This window comes from Etheostoma cragini, chromosome 1 (genome assembly GCF_013103735.1).
Source record: "Etheostoma cragini isolate CJK2018 chromosome 1, CSU_Ecrag_1.0, whole genome shotgun sequence".
Taxonomy (NCBI): domain Eukaryota; kingdom Metazoa; phylum Chordata; class Actinopteri; order Perciformes; family Percidae; genus Etheostoma; species Etheostoma cragini.
Genome location: NC_048407.1, coordinates 25,524,046 through 25,547,906, shown reverse-complemented (window position 1 = coordinate 25,547,906; position 23,861 = coordinate 25,524,046). Strand labels below are relative to the sequence as shown.

Below are 23,861 nucleotides of genomic sequence, written 5' to 3'. Positions count from 1 at the left end.
AGTTTTGTAGATTGCCGGTTTTGTACGGGGGCAAACTGAGCCTCCACCAGCGGCACCCACTACCGCCGCCGCCATGACCTACCTATAATTTATATATATATATATATATATATATATATATATATATTTATTTTATATAATAGAATAGGTGAAGCTGTCTTTTTCACTGGACGACTTCTGAAATCCAATCATTGGAAGCTAAATAGTGTGAACTGTTCCCAGACTCTCTGAACTATAAGCACCACCAAGGGGAACAAATTCACCAAAACATCAATGGTTGCCAGAGCATTGTCATTTTGGACATTGTTTGCCTGTGGCAGGGCCCCCCAACACTGACAAATTGTAAGAAGCACCCTGCCAGTCAAATAATGTAGTCTGGAGGATGCTGCAGACGGGTCCTCTCATGTGCAGCATGAGTCAGAGTCTGTACTGAAACTCTACATAAAAATTTCAGTGCCTGGTTGTGCAGGGTTGGGTATGCAAGTCTACAGAGCCTGTGCGGATGCAACTAAATGTAAGACAACCCAGGACCAAAACAAAACCCTACACAAACCATATGAATGAAGTGAATAATCTGCACTTTAAATAGCTTTGAAATGTCCAACCTATAGCTGAAAATGTATTCAGATTATTTACTTGCATATTTGTTCGGAATGTGAGATGTCATCTTTTGGTTGGACTGAATAAACTGGTTGTTTAGCGTTGTTTGTGAGAATATAATCTGTCTAGAATATCTTTTATATGCATAATATATATTCATATATAATATCTTGAAGGACAGTTGCCAAACAGTGACCTAAAACCATTTTAGTTTCCTATGACTGACCTATTAATTAAGGACACATTACAGTAGTAGACACATTACATTACAGAGTTCAGTTTGTAGCACCAGCAACAGTTTGATGTGTTTTTGTGATGAATTGCACAGTGGCTGCTACTGAAGTTAAGGAGTACACATGTAGACAGGGAGTGTCGCCTTACATTAGCTCAGTCTTGTGGATGTCAGCAATCCGCCGCTCCAATTTCTCTGAGTGCTTGGGGAAGAACTGGAACTTGGAGCTGTAGCCGTCTGGGTGTTTCCCAGGGTCGTGGTCACCAATTTCAGCTGGAAAATGGGGAAAAAAAACCCACAGCTAAAGGATAACTCCCATGTTTGAAGATGACTCTAAATTTAATAATGTATTTTTTAAATGGAATTGTCGTTCCAAACCTTATATTGTAGCTGACACTGGCTGTGTGTCCATGCAACAATAACTCAACATAATATGTGATGCATACCTAACAAGTGTTTAACTGCTTTCTGCAATGAGCAAATAGTGATTTTGGTCAGATGATTCATAGATACACTGCAATCATGAAGGTCATATTTTCATGTCAAACTTTTTTTTATATGAAAAAGTACTACAATTAAATGTATGAAACGTTATCTTTGTAATCATTAACTGTACCAAGGACATTTAGCCACTTTAATCTTTGTACAGTATGTGGTTGTTCTGATCATAACAGAGTTACTGTGGTGCATGTTTCAAAGATAATGCCTCAACATGAAGCTCATAAAACAAATTTCACACAATATCTATGTCATGATAAAAATAACTCTTTGCTAATTGTTAACCGTGAGTCCAGGCAATACTTTTTCAGGTGGCATTTCTATACCATCAAAAAAACTGCCAGTTTTCTCTGAATGGCCGTAGCCACCTTCAGCAGCCTAGTTTACAAACCTCTGACATGGGTTTACAGATGGTGGAACTACAGAGAGTGTGGCTACTTGTCTGCTCTCTGGGGAGCTATGTACTGCTCTGCCTGCTAGTACTGTTGAACACTGCATTTTAGACAGCCCAAAACAGTTTATGTGTGTCACAGACATGGCTTCACATTTTCTGGCATGTTGGCAGACCCAAAGAGTGCTTTTATAAGCCAGAGACACCTGGTGAAGAAAAACTATACAGAAAGGAAAGGCTCTGACAGACACTTATTTTCGAAGGCAAAGTGAAAAACACTGAACCAGTGGAAGCCAAAATGAGCTAACACAGATAATAATAGGCTTTCCTTTTTTTGCCTCAAAATGGTGGAATTCTCTCTCTCAGCTGGTCCCGTACTGAGATCTTCAACAGTCATTGTAAAACACATCTCCACTCATTAGCTTTCAATGGTGTCTAACTTAACCTGAGCAGGTCTGAAGGTCTATATTATTGTTATAATATATATCATTACTTTGTGTTTGTTGTTTTCTATTGTAATAATTTCTATATTGTAATAATAGTAATAATAATAGTAATAATAATAATAATTACATCTATATAGCGCTTTATCATAGACACTCAAAGCGCTTCAGGGTGGGGACCTCCAATGTGTGACACCCACCTGGGTGATGCATGGCACCCTTACAACGCCAGACGCTCACCACACATCAGCTTGGTTGAGAGGGAAGGGAACATATTTTAAGTGGTGGGGAAAACCGGAGAACCCGGAGAAAACCCCCACACACACGAGAGAACATCTTCCTCCTCCTGATCCCTCCCTGACTCTGTCCCTCTCTCTGAATCTGCAGCCTCCTCTTCCTCCCGGTCATCATCTTCCTCCTCTTGATCCCTCCCTGCCTCTGACCCTCTCTCTGAATCTGCAGCCTCCTCTTCCTCCCTTTCACCTTTATCTTCCTCTTCTTGATCTCTCTCTGCCTCTGTCCCTCTCTCTGAATCTGCAGCCTCCTCTTCCTCCCTGTCATCTTCATCTTCCTCTTCTTGATCCTTCTCTGCCTCTGTCCCTCTCTCTTAATCTGCAGACTCCTCTTCATTTCTCAGTCAATTCTTCCTTTCCCTCTTCTCTTTCAGTTATTTCTGCATCTCCTTCTGTGGTCTTCTCCAACTGTATCTCACACAGTATACTCCCACAGCTAGTTTAAGTATCTACCAAATATTAAACTAGCTAAACTTCCTTTTAAAAAGGCTCGCAGCTTTGACTCTTGAAGCTTTAACTTTTAACTTTTTCTGACAAAGACGCCATTAACATTGCATTTCGTGGCTAATCAATCTCAGAATCCCTGCGTGTGATCGAAGCACAGACGTTCACATCAGTACAGAGCTCTGGTCTCTCCAGTTTATTGCCTTCTTCTTCATTTCCCACCTTGTCTTCCTCCTGTGCACTATTCAGAATTTGAATACAAATGATCGGTCTCAGCACGCACTGTCTAGTGTGTTGTAATGTGACACCACCGAAACAGCGACCCACTTAACGTTATGAATTCAAACAAGCCAGTTAGTAAATGTTGTGTTATGCTGTTTTTGTCTTTATTAAAATCAAAAATAATCAAAGGGCAGAATGCTCTTACAAATCACAAGGGAGCGAATTGACTTTTGGCTGACGTAATGGACGTGCTGTTGATGCTGACCCGCCTTTAGCAAATTACATTCATTACAAATGTGACTTTAATTTAAACGTGTGTTTAAACTTTACCTGGGGAAACTGACCTCACTTTCAGAGGCTCATAATATTTTGATTGAACGGGTGACAAAAACCTGCATAAAATTAGGAAATTGAGGATTGTGTTAATAATGTGATCTAATATAATATTTGACAGAGCCCCGGGTCCCTTAGATGCCCTGCCTGTGCCCCTGGGCAAGTGACCAGTTGCCCTAATGCTTAATCCGGCCTAGTGTTTGACTCTTGTGAGGAAATTTGTGCTTGTTTGACAGTTTGATTTAAAATAAAGGTCAGGTAGCTCGGTTGAAAGCTTTGCAGCATTTCTAATGCCTAAATGATGATTCCCTATTTGGTCGTACCTTGTAATATGTAGGCAGCCAACAGAGCAGCATCTGATGTCTTGCACAGAAGGCGACCATGGTAGAGATCCCTCTTAACCTGCAGGAAGACAAGATATCTGTGGAGTGGAACACAGAGAAACTGATTTGGGTCATTATTGAGATCAATATCGACATTCCTTTTCTTGTAACAGAATGTGACACGCGGTGGATGTTTACAATTTGCTTTCAACTTTATTGTAGTAGATTTGTTATTGTCAAGTGCAAACATTATTACATTCTTTATCAAACTAAATTTTTTCACAGAAAGTCAGAAAATAAGACAGCAACAAAACGTACAAAAAATAAATAATTAAAAAAATGAAGAGGCAGCTCCACTGTGTGTGTCTGTGTGTGTGTGTGTGTGTGTGTTCATGCATGCATGCATTTCCATCTACATTATGCACTCATTGGAAAGTTGAACTTTTCTTCTAACTATATACTCTGGATACAATTTCTTTTTCTATTTGATTTCTAACTGTTAGAGTGAGTTTTCCCATTTCCAGTGTTTGTTCTATTGTCTTGAACCATGCTTGAAGACCTGTGGATTTGGCTTGTTTCCACAGCCTAGACACTTGCTTCAGTGCTGTTAAGCTAAGCATTTACTTAGCACTATGATGTTTACAATTTAAGGTAGTGTCCCTTGAGGCTGCAGGTGAGTTAAAGCCATGTCTTAGGATAAGAAATCGTGACAATACTATGTTAAAGTAAGTAAATTAAATTAAGACCTTAGGCTGACTACTGTGACTTGTTGTACCCGAGACAAAACCTGCAACCAATCAGAAATAGTTTAAGATGCTGTTTTTAGAAACAAAAAAAAAGATATATTGACTGTGTTCACCGGTCTGTGTTAGATGCTAGTCTGTAGTTATTTCAGATTAGCCACAGTTCCTTGAGCTCTACACAGTGAAATGTAAATAAATATACAACCCATTATACACTCCCGTTATGCTAGGGCCGTTTCAAAACCCATTTATTGTGGTACAACAATTAACCCAAATATATGTACAGTATGATTTAAAATCCAAAGTTTTCTTTAGTAACATTTGACACAACACATGAAGCCTACCTCGAGGCGGAATTTGAGCTAAAGCATAATCATTTTGAGAATTGACAATGATCTAAAAGCATGATTGCTGGTTTGCACTGAAGTCCACTGGGAGCAAGTCAATCTGGTGGTCTTATCCACAATATCCAAAGATTACTCATGTCAATGTTTCTGCTCAGCATAGTATGGTGGCACTAAGCACCGTCAGAATACAGATGGGGTGTATTATTGAGCCCTTTTACATCACCATCACCTGAAAGGAGTCTCCATTCAGACAAAAGGAATTATTCTGTAAAACCTCTATCCAAGCTGCAGTGCTCTTATCCATTTCTCAATTATCTGAAAAATGGCTGCAGAATCATACAATGATAAGAGCAAAATATCAGAATACTTTTGATATGATTTCATGAGACAAGGAAATTAATAGAAAGGCAGAGAAGATAGAGACATTCCCTTTGGTTCAATGAAATCGGTCCCTAATGGTTTTTTTCCATTAATAGTATCTCTTCGGCTTGCCCGTGGTGTCCCGTCCTCCTTTTTCCATTGCAAAATAAGTACTGCCTCATGTGTGAGGCAAGCCGGGGCTGGTCGTCATAGCAGGATACTGCCGTGACCTAACGCGACACACACACAGAACGGCAAAGGTATGTTTATTACTTTCTAATGAACCTGGAGGCAGCAAAAAAAAAAAAAAGCTAGATAAACTATTTACAGGTAATCACGGCGGTTTGCGTCACTAGCAATTAAGACGCATTGATTAGCGTTGATACTCTCCGACCAATCAGTAGTATGCAGGTTTTCACGTTATGGTTATGACTCCCAAAATAGTTGTATGATGTAATTGTCCATAGTCCAAAGAAGATTGATAGGCCACTTGTGTTGAATTTCTGTTTTTAAATAGACTTCACTTTTTCCACATTAAGTTTGATGATGAACCAGTGTGTGGTCAAACAAACCCAACAGCTGCAATGAACCTAGAGCTGCAATACCAAAGGAAAGAGAATTTCAGAAGGGTTTCTCCGGATGTAGTCTCGCATTGCCAGACCTTCCTCCACAGTGCTGCACAGGAAGGTCTAGCTGGTCCACATAACATTCCTGGAAAGGAAAAAGCGTGTTTTGGTTCACTGACATTTCTTTAAACCAATCGCAATTGTCTTGTGTGGTGCTAAGCTGGTACCTCTACACAATAGCCTTGGGAAGAAACTTGTTTTGTTAGGGGAGCTCTGGATTTAAAATGGCTGTTAAGTGTGCAATAAGAATTTTACTCAATATAAGATCAATAAAATTTGATTGTCAGTTCTAGCTCGGAGGATGTTTCAACACATTTGATTCAGAAAACTGAACCCCTTAGAAAACATGGCTTTGTGCAAGCTATGATTTGGAACATGAGATAATTTCCTCCTCCGTTATATACAAAAACAAAACACATTACTGACACACATGAGTATACGAGAGCCATCTCGAACTTGCAAATTAAGTCTGAGAAAATTGACTAAAGTTATGTAACTTAAGTCACGCTGGATGGGGCTGAAGACTACACATTTAAAAATCAAGTTAGAAAGAAGTGAGCTTACCAGACCTCTGTTGCTCCTTATCTCTGCTTGAGGCTAGAAGCTCGAGGCTACATTAGCCGCTACTAGCATAATGTGCCTGATGACCAAATTGTCTGTAGTCAAGTTGCATTGTGGGTAATGTAGGTGCCAGGTTTTGACAAGGAAGAAGAATCCATGAAATGAAAAAGATGATATTTCTTGTGCATCGATTCTGATCCATTTAAAAAATGAAAAAATGTTACATGAGAGTAATGCTAAAATCGATAGGACTCTTTTAAAACATTGCTCTACCCGACTGCCATTCGTACCATTTTCTTGTATCTAATTGATTTGATTTAACTGGAAATGCAAAACAAATTACTGAAGAGGCATTCATTTGTCACAACTCTCACCTTTGAAACTTCATTAGTGGGAGAAAAAGAGAGTCATGAGAGAAAACGATGGTCAGACAACATTTTGACTTCCATACGTCCCGCAACGCCACCTGCAGCCCACCATGCTATCTTAAAATCTTACCTGGTGATTTCCTCTTTTAGGGCTGCGGGGTCTGGCGGGTAAAACTTGACACGCAAACACATGGTGAATGGAGGCTGGGCTGGGGAACAAAGACAAACATTTAAAATCTATTGTCATGTTTCTAATGCGGTTTCCGTGATTGGTGTGATCGTTATTTCTTCATCTGTTTTGCACGATTTATATTTAGCACATTTATTTTCGTGAAGGTTTCTTATTTAACCAACTAATCAGGCATGTTAAATTAAATACTTACATTTAATTTGTTTGGCAATAGACTTTGTAAACTCCAACCAATGCTGAAAGGGAGAGAAAGAGAGGTAAAGACCACTGAATCTTCAGCTGCTAAACTGTCAGTCTGAAGTCTGATTGCTCAGGAGCTGAGCATGATGACTTGTAATCCATAGCTGGATGGAACAGCAGAATTACTTCCATCTCCTTGCCTTGCCTGCTTATTTAGACCCCCTCTACTACATTCCCCATGCAGAGAGGAGATGAAGGAAAGCTGTTTGCAAGATAATCAGGAGGCTGCTGTTCTCTGTCAGAGTGCTAAACATCATGGGCCAAACTGGCTCTAATCAGTGAGATGATGACATGCTGAAAATAATGGCGCACTGCGCTTACAATGCAGGAGATGTTAAACACAATGATGCCGCTTTAATTCTTAACTTTTTAGCAACACCTGCATTCACATTGTCTTAAAATGTCTCTTAGCTTAAAAAAAGAGAGAAACTGCAAAATGGATAACATCTTCAAGTCTTGAAAACATTTGTTATTCAGTTCAAAAGTGCAATGATTAACAAATACTCTGAGTCCTGCAAATTCAGAGTACTGTGCTAATTTCTGATTGATTGATCTTCATATTAATTAAAGGGGTTGGCATTTTTCCAGCTTGCATAATTGACCTGCAGGTCTACCTACGTGTCCTGAATATTTATGAAGAGGGAAAAGAAAATCTAACAACATTTAACAAAGTATTCCTTACTGCCTGTGAGACTCTAGCTAGTGATCTACAGACTCTAAAAGACGGTGTAGAGATGGTGAAGACTGACTGAGACAATGCGACCAACAGATAGCTTCTTATCCTTTCATGAGCTTCACAAGGTTTCCTCAGGCCTTTCAAGATCTTTAACAATAAACACAGAGTATTATCTTCAAAAATGACTTGTGTGTAAAACACAACGCTATATTACCTTTGACAACATTAAATGTTTTTTTGACGGGATAAGCACGCTGTAACTCTAGGTGCACAAATTATTGGCTAATTCAAAAAAGCATATTTTAGAGTTTGTGTAAACTAGTTTTTAATTCAAGGGGGGCGTTAACTTGGTTCAGAAGGTACGTTTTCATCAAATTTGCTGAAACTGTCACTATTTCCTGACAGGAGTACATGAGGCAGATTAACTGCCTCCTCCTAGTGCCCCTAATGGCATTTGGAAGTTTCCACCGCGCCCAAAGATTACCAACCAATCACAGCTGAGAAGTCTGTAACGCAGTGTCAATGACTGTTCCTGAACTGCCTTCAAACTATCAAACTATAGGCAGTGCTAATAAAATATGAACCAAGATTCTGTTACTGCATTGCGTATTTCTCGCATCAAATGTTTTAAGAAAACTTTTATTTTTTCTTTGGTATTCTTTTAGGAGCACCAGGAGGAGACAGAGGAATTGAATTATCCACAAATTATCTAAATTTATGTTGTACTGTCAGGATAAATTGACAGTTTCAACTAATACGACAGAGCTTTTTTTTTTTTTTTTCATGAAATTTACCAACTGTAGCTTTAAAATCATTACAGATATTTCAGATGAAAGAATGACACAGAAACAAATGACCAGAAAGGAAGATAGAGAGACAGGAAATGAAAGAAAGAAAGAAAGGACGAAAGATGGAGATAACAGAGAGAAGGAGACAAAACCAAATCATAAGTCACAGTGTTGCATAGTCAACTGACTTATATCCAACTGAAATGTAGTTGGGCTTGTTATCTCAAATGAATACTTACCCTCTGCTTATCTGGGTCAACATATCTAATGCCGAAGTAGTCTTTTTCCAGCAGGTTGAGATGGTGGCAGATGAGGTCAAACAGGTATTGTCCCTTGGCATCCCGCTGAAAGAGAAATAACAGGAGTTGAGAGAAATTCTTATAATGTACCTGTTTTTGAGGGACATTGACGAGAGAAGGAAAGAGAAAGAATTAGAAAAACCGTAGAGTCTAGACCAAAGTCTACACTTTGCCCCATGTAGGGCAGCAAATAACCGGTTCACACATTTCAAAATAAGGAAGACGTTTTTAAAACATTGATAGTGTCAAATCAAAAATGTTTTTTTTTTTTCTTCTCATTAGGAAGTTTTTGGGAGCCTCTGAGAAGTCAAAACAGCCACCAGCCAGTGTTTTAATATTTACTATCCTCAAGGAAGATATACGAGGACTATCAAACATTTATGTCATGGCAGCAGCCACCTGCGAAAGCATTAAGATATTTCTGCTGCATAAAAAGACCTGGAAAAGCAGTGAGACAAGGTGTGGGCAAAAGACAGGCTGAAAAGAAGAAGAAGCCCTTGTCATGCAATGGATTGCTTAAACCTGACCCATCCAAAGATATTAGTACTTTTTTATATCTTCTGTATAATTCAAGAACCTAATTAATTAAATGTTTATATACAGTGTTAATATTTTAACTAGGTTGATGAAATAAATTGTTCAAAAAAACTAACCTAATTGAAATGTCCTATAGTCTCTTGATCTGGTGTGAGTGAGGAAACAGAGCTGCTATGCTGGCAGTATGTTATGGTTGTATGTTTCTGTTTCCTGTTTTATTGTGAAGTTTGTTTTCTCTGTTGTCTTGTGTAATTTTAATTCCTGTCTTTAGTTTTCCTGCCATTGTGATTATCTTATGTGTTTTACCTGTTTACTCAGCCTAGTGTTTCCTGTTTCTTATCTTCTCATTACCCTGAGTATTAAGTCTCTGTTCTGTCTTTGTCTCTTATTGGATTATTGTTTGCTGTTTAGTAGAGTTTGCGTGCCACTGTTTCTGTGGTTGCTGGTCCTGTTTTTTTGGAATTCTGCCTGTTCCCGGTTTGGGATTCTGCCTGTTATGTTTATGTGGATTGCCTGTTATCTTTAGGAGTCCTCTTATTATAACGATTTTTGTTAAATATTCAACCACAACAATTGCCTGCTGTCTCTGCACCTGGATCCTATATTCTCTGAACCATCTGACACAGTTTTAGCAGGGCCCTTGTGAAAAGCTGCATCGGCCCCATCAGACTCATTAAAGACACTATTTAATAAGGTCTTTATTAAGATTTAACTGCAACAATAAGGTATAGCAAACAAGACTGTCACTGAATGCATAAAAAACATGTGCCAGTAATTGGAGCTTTGGTTACAAATGCATAGCTAGCTAAATTCAAATAGGAACTCTGAAAAGTGATTTAAACAAGCTCCAACACATACAGTTCAGGTGATTGAGCCTTCTCCAAATCAACTGAAATAGTTTTATGGAATAGATCAGCAAACTTTAAATTGACATGCAGACATTGAATGTTTTCACCACTGACATGACCAACCATTTTACACATACTGCTAACAATCCAAGCATGCATACATACATGTGTGGAAACTAAAGTTACTGTTTTCAACACCATGCAGACTGTGAGTTGAATTGAACAGATATCTCCAACTATGTTCACTCTACATATAGGCTACAGTTATCTTACTATAGTGGCAAAGGACAAATATCCTGAAATGCTCTTCAGAAGAGACACTGCGTTCCCAGAAGTTACTCAAAACTGCACAGTCAGAGAAAGTCAAAGGCAGATATATGAGAACGGAAGGGGAAAAAGAGAAGAGAAAGACAAAACCAACTAAAGAGAGGGAGAAAACAGAGGAGGGAGAGAGAGAAAACAAGCCAGGCCAGTTGACACAGATTAATACAGCATGCCATAGCACAGTATTAAAAAAGAGAGGACAGGAGAATAAATGCATGGAAGGTTTCATCTATAAAACATTTTTAAATACAATCCCTTTTGAAAAAATTATATATGAGCATCTTTATCATGAAGCCTGTTCAACTGTCTGTCTCACTCAACATCAGAACGCAATGATTGCAAAATGCTGCAACGTATCCTGAAAGAATCTCCGATTTGTTTGTGTTAGTTGAAAGAGAAAATGGCACCTTCAAATGTAACTATCTTTCTTTTTTTCACGTTCAAAAGTAGTTTTAGTCGTGCAACAGAAAACTCTGATTAGACAGATAGTCTAGCTAGCTGTCTTGATCTACCCTGCAGGGATCTGAGGAGTGGTTACCCAAAGTCCTCGTAAATCATTCAGAGTTTAGAACGTCCACACAAAAAAAGCGGGAGATGACGGACATCCAGACGAAAGTAAATGACATCCGGCGGAACCTCAAGCGGTACCGGAACAATTCCATAAATAAAACGTCAATATTGACTACGTATTCTGTATCTTCCTGTGTCAGCACTTTATTGAAGCTACAGACACATATGGAATAAAATATTAAACAAAAATACAAGGTGAAACTAAAATGAAAACTAAATCTTTGTAGATTAAAAAAGAACATGTGTCTATAACAATAAACCTGCCAAAAGGACCTGAAAAGCAATATTGGAGAGATTCTATTACATCAAAGCACACCATCGAAGCATTAAGGAGGTACGGTATATGCATGAGTTAAGTTACCCACGTCTGTCATCCACCAATGTTTAACCCACACCAAAGCACAACCAAACCAAAATCTATCAGGCTCACTTAGGTCAAGCCTTGCACTTTCCAGACCTTTCCCAGGATGCATCGCCTGATCCTCCATCTCCTCTGTCAGTGTGTCTGTATGTCACTGTCAACACATACATCCTGACTCACCAGGACAGGCCTGCCGACTGGCCCAGCAGCAAACATAGAAACAAGCACATCAATGCGTGGTCTCACACATGAACACAAGAAGCCTCAATTCTTTTTGCTCTATTATAAAATGTCTTTGGTACACCTGTGAAACCTCTACGTCCACAACATTTTCATAGCCTGTACCTCCCACCCCCTTCATCTGCTGTGCACTGTAGTGTAAAATACAGCAGTGCCCAAAAAAAGCCTTCCCAATTAATTCAAGTTGAAACTGCCTTTTCCTTATGTGTGCACTGTGCACCAGGTTATTAATATGCGTGTGTGTGTGTGGTAAATCTGTCTATATTTCGAAGTGTGTGTGTTTGTAAGAGGTTATTGATGATCCACATCCAAGTTAGTTGTTATGAAACTACAACACAGGCAGGTAGATTCATCTCAATCCCTTCAGCGAATAAATGAAAAGGAAATTAATAAAGAATTCTCAACTCCTTGACAAAAATGTCCTCGCTCACAAAAACATTGTAAGCACACACTTTCTACAATGGATTTATCAGCTGTCACAACATATTTTAAATGGTACGACTTAATAAAGAGCTTTTGATCTGGAGTCTTCTATTGTCCATTACAATGAGTGCAGGTAATTGTATTAGTCCTGGTAATTCACCTGACTCTGCACTCTGATGCAGTTTGTAATGATGAGATCGAAGCGCACTCTAACTTTGCTTTGTGCTCATTGTCTGGCTGGACTAACAGCAATAGTATAAAGCAGAATAATCTCTTTTGCCTATAGGCAGCTGACCAAACACTTCTAATGCATATGTGGTGTTGTGTTGCATACTGACGAGACACACTAAACTTCTGTGAACTGAATGAGGCTCCACAGGGACAAAAGGCAGGCTCTGAGGCAGAAACATTATTGATCCAAAGTTAAGTGTTCTTCAACATTCTTATGAGATTTAAACCAAGAGCCAAGCTGCAATACACTAGTGGCTGCAGAGAGGAAATGCTATATGAGGCCAATTGAAGCACTGTTTTATTGTTTTTGAGTAAATAAACTATAGATCTTTTATGTGGTTTGTGGTCATGTAATTTCAGTGGGAGAAATTGCTTCTCACGGTTTTCTCTCACTTTGTTTTTTATTGCTGCGCGGGAAATGATTAGCTCCATGTTAAGCTAGGATTAAAACCTTTTTATTGCCAAAATATCAGGGAATCGGGAAATAAAATAACCCTGCTATTAAGATAAATGGGTATACAGTTAGACCTTGTACAAAAGGCTTTGCAGTGGGAATTATTTTGTTTTATATCTGACACAAGGACTTTACACTGACCACAGAAAGAATGCATTGTGAACAAATTATTTATAAAGCACCACACTGTGCAAGTCTGTGAACTGTAGCCATCTATTACACAGTACTGCAGGTAAGCAAATGTTACGTTTTTGTGTATAAACTTTTTTTTAAAAGGCAGGAAAAGCTTAAAAAAATGCCAGCTGAGTAAAATGATGCTGCAGTAAACAGGCTCATTATTTTATTGAGATGGATTTTAATCAGTAATGCTGCATCCCATTTCAGAGTAAACAAAGCGTGGCTTAAACATTGTCTACTTTCATCTCATCATATCACATTGTGGAGAATTGTAACTATTAATGAGCTTAATATCAGCCCGTTTTCCTATGGGTTCAATTGGAATTAGTCTGTACTGACAATCGCTGTAGCTCTGACAGTTGATGCCCCTTTATGTAAGATTAATTAGGGTTCCATCTATATAACTTGCCCCATAACGTATTTACAGTATAGTTTTGATGAATGGCGTTTCCATCCAGTCAACCCAAACCAACTTCTCAAAGTAATTAAACCATTCATCACCTGCTTTCCAAACCCTGAGTACAGCTTCCTCAGCTGTTCAAATCACACTTTTCTAATGTCAAATTTCTAACGCAAAATAAAATACTGAGGTTGATCGGTCATTATCAGTCAAGAGCTGAAGGCCTTTTTTGATCAATTTAATTATTCAAATTGTGATTAACATCTACCAATAAAATCATGACATTTCGGCCACATTAACTAACTCATTATCATAGTGAGCAAACAGCACTTAAGTACAATTTATCAGTACACATCGTGAAATGTGATATAAATGTAAAGCTAACATTTAAACGTGATGAGTAAGTAAGGGTATTATATTGCACAGTGTATGCTGGGACCTTTGACAAAAATAAAAGGAGCTGGGGCCGTGATTGCCTTGTCGGCTTCCATGTAGTTCATGGGAAAGTCATTAAAGTCTGGTTTTGGATTCCACTGATCAGGACAAATGGCCTGAAGGCCCTGCTCTTTTTGTGCTACATATACTGTATGTGTCCACGTCCAGGTGTCTATGAGATCCAAAACCTTATTTCCGGCTACAGTATCACGTACAGTTTTAGCTGAGAAACAAACCATGTTGCACTTCTGGATACAACTGAAAGTAAAGGACAACTACGCCTGTTTTCCAAATTCATTCATAAATTCCTTTAATCCAAGACAGTCCAAACATATTTGAAAAGCTAAAGAACTCATCCGCAAATCCAAAAAATAGACTGCTATATGGGGAAAGAGAGCGTGTTCGAGCAGCAAATGTTCAAGAAAACAAAAACTTTTTTAGGCAATGGAAATAACATATTGGAATTATTAAAGTAGGTGGTTCTTCCATTTATGAGCTACACAAAATATTTTAAACACCTAATTGATATTGATTTTAAGTTGTCTGTAACTTGACAACAAAATGCTCCTTTTGAGACTCAGTTGTGGAAGATGTTAGAAGACATTAGCACTGTCAGTTGGCCTCAAAGATGCGCCTATGACTCATGACGAGGAAGCAAGGCTTTGACCAAACCTTACATTCAGGAGGAAGAATGCAGATGCCATTTGTTGTGGATCAGGTCTTTACTCTAACAAGGACCTTGGAGAGTTTATAAGAGTTTGTTCATCCAGTCTACACATGCTTTGTGGATGTAAATGGTTATGACCGTATTCTTTGAGAAGCTTGTAGCTGCGTGAAGACCCTGCGGGGCAACTGCTACGAGCCAAATGAGGCTTGTAACCACAGAAAAAGTTGTGTCCACATTATTGGCGTCAAATAAGTCAAATGCATCGTTTGTGGGTGTTGTACTCTGACAAGGAGGAGCAGATTGACAAGAAAACAGAGGGAGTCAAGAGGCCATGATCGTCCCCCAGATAATGGTAAATTCTATCTCAAGGTCCTGTTCATGAGCATGGATAAGATGACATGTGAGACAAATGAAGAGGAATGAGCATTCCAACTCTTACCTACTGGCATGAGCTTTAGGTAGTTACTACAATAATTCAATTGTTGATGCAAGCAGCCAAAATGACCTTCCTTTGTAGGGTCTCTTGAGCTCACCCTTTAGAAAAAGGAGCTTGGTGTAGCATTGCTGCACCTTGACGCTGGAAGGAGCCAGTTAGGATGGTTTGGGCATCATGGGTAAATTCTTAAGACCTAGGGCAAGCACAGGAGACGCTGGAGAGATCATCCACCTGCTTTGGTTTATGAATGCCTTGGAATTCCACAGGAGGATTTGAAGTGTGTGTCTGAGGACATGGACGTCTGCCACAGCAACCTGGACTCAGTTAAGCAGTAGAAGTTTGTTTGTAATAACTAGCCCTAGCAAATCGATGTAAGTTAGAAAGCAGACACTGAAATTGTGCCAGTAGCAGTAGTAGTATTAAAGTTTACTGCTAGTATCAGCAGTCGTTAGGCTATTGGTAGTTTTAGCTGTAACAGTAACCAGTAAAAATGTGTGCACGTGCTGCACCGTGTTCATGAATGAAATATGTTTTTGTCTTAAAAAAAAAAGAAGAAGATGTGTAGTAGCATTTTAAGCCTTTATTAGACAAGACAGGGGGAACGACAGCCAGCTATAAAGGGACGCAGGTTGGACCCAAACCTATGACCCCTGCGTCTAGGAATAGGCCTTTGCACACGGGCACATGCTCTACCAGGTGAGCTACCAAGGCACCCGTATAATATGTTTCTTATGAGGAATGTCTTATGTTAGTGATAAGAGTAGTAATAGTATGGGGGTGTGTGCAGCAGGAAGCCGTTATATTAGCCACAGTGACTCATGGGGAAATGAGATTAGTTTAGGCCTGTCAGTGGAAGAGGAATGTATTAAACAAGCAAAGGCCCGTAAGTGCTTCATGGAAGCACACGCAGGGTTTCATCACACCTATAATAAAAGTGATAAATGGATAGATGGAAATAACCGAGACTAGGGCCAAATTATCTCTGTGGTCCTTGGAAGAGGGGCGGCATGCCACTCTCTTGGCCTGGACCTTAATGCCTTGCATCAGATTAATTATTGAGACTGGTTCCATATCACCTTGGGAAACACCACATCAATAAAATATGGTGTCATTTTGAACTGCAGGATGGAAATTGCAACAGCTAAGCGCATGGTCGTGAAAGGCTTCTACGGTAGTGCCTGGTAACACTGGTGCTTGACAGTGGCTTCGTATCTCCATACAGCTCTAAACTCCTGGCTGGCAGGTGGTTAAGTCGATAAAATGGTTTATGGTGGTCTTAAACAATGCCCACTTCTTTGGGGCTCAACTGCAGTGTTGATAGTTAGCATATTTCAGTGCCTCACTGCATGATCTTTATGCTGATTTTCACTGTTCTTAAAGTCACTGCCTCCAGCAAAGCCTGTGAATGGCTTACTATAATCGTATGATATGGTAATGTGTACTTTACATACTCTGGAGACCAGGCACAGAAGTTAAAGACCGTAGTTGATGCTCCTGTCAGGCAGCAGCTTTAGTAGAAGATCCCCACTCTGCGTGCCTTCCCTGACAAACAAGCAATTAATCAGTTATATTAAAATGCCATGTGGACATTTTGACCTTAAAGTCCTTATGCTCTTTTTCAGGTTCATAATTGTATTTAGAGGTTGTACCAGAATAGGTTTATGTGGTCTAATTTTCCAAAAACACTACATTAGTTGTACTACACATTGCTGCAGCGCCTCTTTTCACCCTGTGTGTTGAGCTTTCATTTTAGCTACAGAGTGAGGCATCACACTTCTGTTGGGCTTCTTGACATTGTAAACCTATTACACAAAAAGATATTAGATTTAAAAATAAAGTGAGAGGAAAAAGTAAAAAAACCACAAAGGGAGCACTTTAAACTAATGAACAGAAGGTACCAACAACTTGATGATGTAACAGTGGTACCATGGATGTAATGTGCAGATATGAATATGAGAAAATTAATAAACAAATTAACGTGGTGGTGCCTTTTTCTTTTAGATTTTAGGCTAATCCAGTGAGAACTTGGTATTTCTAACAATCACATTCATCAGTTAATTTTAGTTTTTTCAAAAACTATGACAATAACTCATACTACTGCTTATAGATTAGAATCACTCCTCTCTAAGTAATTCTAAAAGACTGTAAAGGATTGGATCTTTTTTTTGTTGCACAGTCATTAATTTACATTTGGCTTCATGCTAGTGATTCATTTTTGCTGCATAGCATGGGGACACTTATATAAATTGTTCAAGGCTATATTACTTGTCCCTCATTTAACCTCAACATAACTCTTTCCAACAACTGGAATAATGCTGTAAAAAAGTCTGTTTTATTTTCCTTGGCTTTCACACTGTAATTGCTTTAACATTTTCTTTTATCCAGTATCTAGATTCTTCTTGAGTGAAACTTCCATAAACATTTTAAAAAACATTTTCTTTATACTTTAGATTTCAATGATGGAGTAACGTGTTACAAAAGCAACGCAATAACCTAAATGTATTCCTTTTTGCTGTAAGAGAGTAATATAACGCATAACTAATTCAATTTTGGTCATATTTTACTCATTACAATCTCAGTAATCCGAGTTACAACGAATTTTAACTTCTTCACAGGAAAGCAGGGAGTATTATTTCTTGTTGCTCTATTTGATAGTTGAGATGACTGCAGAGACAGACACATTTGCGAGAAGGACATTATTTTCAGGAGTTATTATGCTGCATTCAAGGGAGCTGTACCGTTACTATTCCCATGGTCAGCGCTAGAAGCGGTACGAACAGCATTAGTGTCAGAACAGGTGATGGGACGTCAGCGCACACAGCAGTGTGTCCGAGTTGTGACAGATATAAACATGTTGGGAATTAATGTTTAGGCTCGCTACACATAAATGCCGTAGCATTTTATCAGCCATGGAGAGTAACTATGCCATACGTTATTACAACTAAGGTACTTTCAATTGAGTATTTTCATTTTCTCCTACATCCCTATTGTATGTATAGCTTTAGTTACTTAGCATATTCATATTAAAAAAATACATTATGAATAATCTATGATGTATTTAAGTGGATGAAGAGGAGCCTTTATCCGGTGGTAAAATCCATAGGCTACCTGCCAAGTCAAACTTCCGCTGTTATGTTGGTGAAAGTAACTCAAAGATAATGCAAAAGTAGTGTAAAACATTTTAATTAGACAGTAATATTGTAATATAACTAATTACTCTCAAATGACAGCAAATAGTAATATGTAATGTATTACATTTTGGAACTAACCTGCCCATTACTGTAAGATTCCCCTTGGGTGTCTGATTCCAGCTCTGTAGGGCTGTAATGGTACACCAAACCCACAATTTGGTTCACAATTTTTACTGATAGTGATGACTTTACACGACTATAGTATATTCAGCGTACATCTCTACATAGCCTTTTTGTGTTCACTCACATGCCCCTTAAACCCCCTTAGGTGAAAGACAGAAAGACAGCGATCCTCTTAAGATGTTCACTGTCAGTAGGCTTCCATCGTATTGCCCTTGGTCTCAGCAATGCTTGGAATGTGTTTTAACAATCAGTGCTTAGCTGTGTAAATTCTCTCGTTTAGTTACTGGCTCAGGCTCCCGGGGGCTCCACTGTAGAGATAGCACGGTGGAGAAATGGCCCTGAGAAGGAAACCCACAAGACTTACAGAGACAACAGTACTCTGAGTGCTCACCACTGTTTTAACGCTATAACTGGTAAGGAAGGTTTTTGAAGAGAAAGGAGGAGAGAGGGGCATTGGACAGAAGAGAAAGCATTTATACAATTGAGAAAAATGATAAAGGAAAGGTGAACAAATAATATGGAAGAGAGGCAACAGTACAAAAGAGAGAAAAGTCACACCAAGTGTCTTGCTGCCCCAGCTGAGGAGTCTCTCAGGTGTTTCTCCAGGAAAAGGGCAGTGATGTGAATGACAAAAAGGAAGCCAAACCCCTTAGCGCCTGTCCTCTCTGTCCCTCCTACCCCTCCTGCTTGAGGGACTGAACAATGCACTTACTTTTCTTAAGTCTTAAAGTTTTAGGTATAACTCTGTCAATGTTTGATCTGGATTCTGTTGTCTACACCTTTTCAACCTGGACTCTTTAAATCTTTTTATTTTTAACCAGATCTTGCATGCTTTGGGTGATTTGTGGTGGATGCAAACAAAACATGAGTACCTCTACTTTTAACACACAACACACAACTTTCAGTCATATCCAAGTGAAAAAGTAGGCTACTGGGCAGCAACAAACATTGTCAGAGTCTCAGTCATGTCATAACGTGAATATATGTAAGGTTGCAATGACTTTACTGGCATTGCTTTTATGTAATTATTAATGAGCAATGGCAGTGCATTACAAACCACTGACAACATGCCAATAAAGACCCGGGGCTTACTATCAAGGTATAATACCAAACGTTTATAATGTGTACAAATCTTCAGTAAGCAGCTACAAACAATCTGACGAGAGCAAGTGTCTTTCACTTCTACGTCAATGGACCGCAGCATTGACATTTAAAAAACAAACCGGTAAGCGATAAAAAATAAATGAAAATTCCGACGATGAAATGTTTTAAAGTCAAATGGGAGTCCAGCTGAATGCTCACTTTCTTCAGTATAGAAAGGCAAGAGCTGGTGCCGTGTTTGACATTTAAACAATCTCTGCAGCAATGCACATTTTCTCTGTAGGCTTAGTTATTTAAAAAAGCATACACAGCAAGTATTTAAAAAAAAGTATTTAGGAGTCATGTTTTTTTACTGATATTTTTGAACATGCGAATATTTAAGGAATATTCAAAGACAGTTTGACTTAGATAAATAAATATTTTTGAATGTATGCTAACTGAACACTGCATTGTTCTATAATACTTGGTGAACTTCAGAGAAATAACTTCCTAAGTGTTCAGATGTTCTTGGTGGTTTTAGATGTATAAACTGCACACATGACAGGTGATTCAAATTATGGTTGGAAAATATGAAGCCTAGACACAGCCCATTTCATGCACTGGTTTGTGTCACAGATACACTGTCAGCTGTGTTCTTGAGTGACGAAATTTTCACCTAAAGTTCCAGCTTTTTTTGTCCAGTACGACATGACTGGTACAACAAGAACACATAATTCAAGGACAGAACTTATATAATCAATTAAATAGGCACACATGGATATACTACAATATATCACACAATCTCTTCCAGCAGAGATAACACAAACTGGAAACCTTTAGGTAACACCAGGGTACAGCTAGGAAGTTAGTTTCTTCTTTGTCAGTAAATAACATTGGTGAAATGTATTGTTCCATACTATTTAAGCATATAGAAACCAAAGAATGAAATGTAAAAATACAGGAAAAATGGCAAATGGCAGAATACTACAAAAATCTGAGATTCTACGAAATCAGTATAAAACATCATAGATCAACTGTAATAATTACTAATAATAATTTACACTGTATTGATCGCCAGTGGGGAAATTATAATTTACCTTCTTTTTTTGTTAGAAATCATAACACGGGCCTGAAATACACACATGCTCAGGACCTTTTCATGCAAATGGAGAGATGTCAGAGGGAGTGGGCATCTTTCCAGCTACCAATCCACACTCCATACTTTGGTTAGTATGTGGACTTAAACCACACACCCTCCGGTTCCCAACCCAACTCCTTATGGACTGAGCTATGCCACCTCCCCCGCCCCTTTTGTATAAAAAATATATAATTTTCATGTCGTTATCAGTTTCCAAAAAAGCGATGGAGTCGACTCTGTTCTCAAGATAAAAACCGAGGTGCGTTTTCTCACATTAAACTATTACTGTCATTCTGAACTGGACCTTGTAAGAAATGAGGTGACACTCTAAATTGGATCCATTAAACTGTGCCAAAAAATCTGGAACATTGCTCCTGATCACAGGAGACTTGCTGCAAATAGAAATGTAATGTTCTCCACACTTTCATTTATTAATCTGAGATGTTCTGCATTAGACCTTACTTTAGTCTTAGAGCTTAGTTTGACATACATTTGCAATCACAAACCTAATTCAGCAATTCCTGTTCGCAGTATATCCAGGACAAGCATATACACATTTGACCAAACTTGATTGACAGAATGACAGAAATTGTCACTGCAAAACACACTCCTTTAACCCTGCACCATCTGGTGTCTGTAAACGTCTTTCAGACAGCTTCCAATAGAAAGCTCATTATAGCAGAGCCCGCTAAGGGCTCAAACTCAAAGAATCAGGTAAACAAAAATAACCAATCACTCATCTTCAGTTCAATAATGTTGACAGTTTAATATCGTCTTGCATGCATAATGACGGTAAACTGGAGCCTCTGTTATTATGAAAAAATATGAGATGAGAAGTGTTCACAACAAACTGCTCTGAACTTTGCAGCCACGGTTTATGGTACAAGGTTGGATGCTGTGTTGTCTTGCATTTTGCGACAATTTTATATTAATCATTTCTTATAATTCTTGTAACCCTTGGAGTTAGAGTGACTTAGGTATGACGCTGAATATGTAACATACAAAGCATCTATGTTCTCTGCAGTATTGAGACTTCAGGGACAATGTTTCCCTGTGATATGATAATCTTTATATTGCTTTAATTTTTGCTCTCACAGCTACCTCTCCTCCCTCATATGAGCATACATGCACTTGGTGTACCTTTACGTGTGAGTCCATCCGCAGATAATTGAATAAACCTACAGAAAACAAGTGTTGCCTGAAAGTATTTATTTAAACAAGAATTGCCATCACAATGCAGTTTTCATATGAGTGCTTATTGTCTGCCCAGATGGAGTATTTTGCTGTGACATAGTGGTGACTGGTAAACTATACTTTTCCTTACACTTCTGACAAATAGTGACTAATAAAATCAAAATACAATGTATTGCCAAGTAAGTTTTGACTTACTTCCATTGGTGTTTGGTAACATAACATATTAAATGGAAATAAACAATAAGGCAAATTGTTGCAAGAATCAAGAACATAAATTTAAAGAAGGCATATTCACATACAGAATATGTAAAAGACACAAAATAGCAAAAACCTACAATATAACTGCTATTCTACAAGAGAAGATGGTTGTATTGTTGCCTTTCTGGCAGACAGACCTGAAGGCTATCTTCTCCCATGTAGTGTAATTGGGCAAAGTATTGGAAAATTTGCTATTGTTGACCTGATGATAAAAAGTCAGAGGATCATAAAAGTTATCTTCCATCTTGTAGTGCATACCTTCTGTGACATGTTCATGGAGTTGAGCATAAAAGCATGAATGCACTGGATGGATGCATCTTGTGAATTCCTCATTGTGGTATGATTGTACAAGCAAATATAGGCAGAATTTGGAAGCATTTATAACAATTCTCCCCTTGGTTTTCAACTCTAGCCTATTGAACAAGACTATTGTGGTGGTGGCAGCAACGTTTTGTTCTTTAACGCAATGTGGCAGAAATAATTGATTTAAGCATTGACGGGCTAACTGAGGTAAATGCCCAGAGGTCACTTTACCAAACAACTATTCAGCTTCCTAGGCCCTATTCTGACGTCCACATAAGAGATTAACTCAAGGGGCATTGCTAATACATAGATGTTATTACTTGGCTGAGCAACCATTTGGATCACAGTGAAAAGGTGAGCGATAAGATTTGCTGGGTGAGGTTGTGGTAAATCAGTGAGAGAACAACTCAGTAATACCCCATATGAACAGAAGGAAATAATTTGCTACAAAATGATTTAACGTGACCACAAAGTCAAAGCTTTGTAAAAACACACATTTATCTATAGAAAGACCTTGGCAGTGTGTTATAGGCACTGACTTAGGGCAGGCCTGTAACAAAAGGCAGACAGCGGTTGGTTCTGTAAAAAGTGCTAACAACTGATACGGTTGTCCTGACCGAGCAGACAGCAGGTCAAACGTGTTACTGATCACTCTCCATGATAGAAGGAGGCGCCCTGCATCTGCCGCGCTTGCATCCAGACAAGGATTCGGAAGGACGCTGTTGTATTTCAGAGCTCACACACACCAGGCACCTGAGCTATCTTAAAACCATGCTAAAACACACACACACACACGCATATGCATAGGCACATACACACACATTTTATCATATCTTATTTTATCAAAGTACCAGATGGTGGGCACACGCAGACAGACATGCTCTCAGACGATGTAGAGGCAATGTATCCTCCACGCAAAAGGTTTTTCATTATCTTTCCTCATTCTCCCCAGAATGCACCATGAGCACACTTGTGCATTGGATGAATTGGTTTATTTCCTTTGGGGACAATGCGATTGTCAATGTGCTGTCACAACAGTCAGGATTCTGCCAGAATGGTTTTGTGAATAGAAAATTGAGCTAGAGCAGCAGTAAAACAGCTTCCCTCTTATATCAATCTGTTGATAAAAGAAAGCTGGACATTCCACTGAGGAGAGAAGGAAAACTTGAGAAAAGATTACAGCACTTATTTTACAGTAGGAGAAGATACAATCACCTCAGTTGATCACAGTTGATCTTAACACTCAGGACCAGATACTGAAAATAGAGCCCAATAAGCTTACACACAAGATACGATTTTGTCAGGCATTAATAACCAAAGCAACTTTGCACCAGCTGAACTCACGCTAAGCCGTCTCCCTACAGTTAAAGGTCTTTGATAGGGCTGTAATGATACACCAAACCACAGGATTCGGTTTGCATCACAATTTTTGACCTAGGATTTGATACAAACCTTGATTTCTTTTTTTTTTTTTTGGGGGGGGGGGGGGGGGGG

General features: G+C 38.8%; 1 protein-coding gene across 4 annotated transcripts in view; it reads right to left on the bottom strand.

The window, feature by feature from the left end:
- LOC117957562 (FERM domain-containing protein 5-like) overlaps positions 1–23,861 on the bottom strand; it is a 68,134-nt gene that overhangs the window by 10,721 nt on the left and 33,552 nt on the right. The window contains exons 2-7 of one of the 4 annotated variants that reach the window (XM_034897369.1): positions 8,918–9,022; positions 8,685–8,693; positions 7,168–7,210; positions 6,915–6,993; positions 3,780–3,877; positions 982–1,105 (exon numbers count right to left, since the gene is read on the bottom strand). In XM_034897369.1, coding sequence (XP_034753260.1) covers positions 982–1,105; positions 3,780–3,877; positions 6,915–6,993; positions 7,168–7,210; positions 8,685–8,693; positions 8,918–9,022 — 458 coding nt within the window. Of the gene's footprint in view, positions 1–981; positions 1,106–1,278; positions 1,569–3,779; positions 3,878–6,419; positions 6,493–6,914; positions 6,994–7,167; positions 7,211–8,684; positions 8,694–8,917; positions 9,023–23,861 lie in introns of those variants that run through there. The other 3 variants (XM_034860257.1, XM_034867464.1, XM_034866672.1) reach the window with 3 other exon arrangements.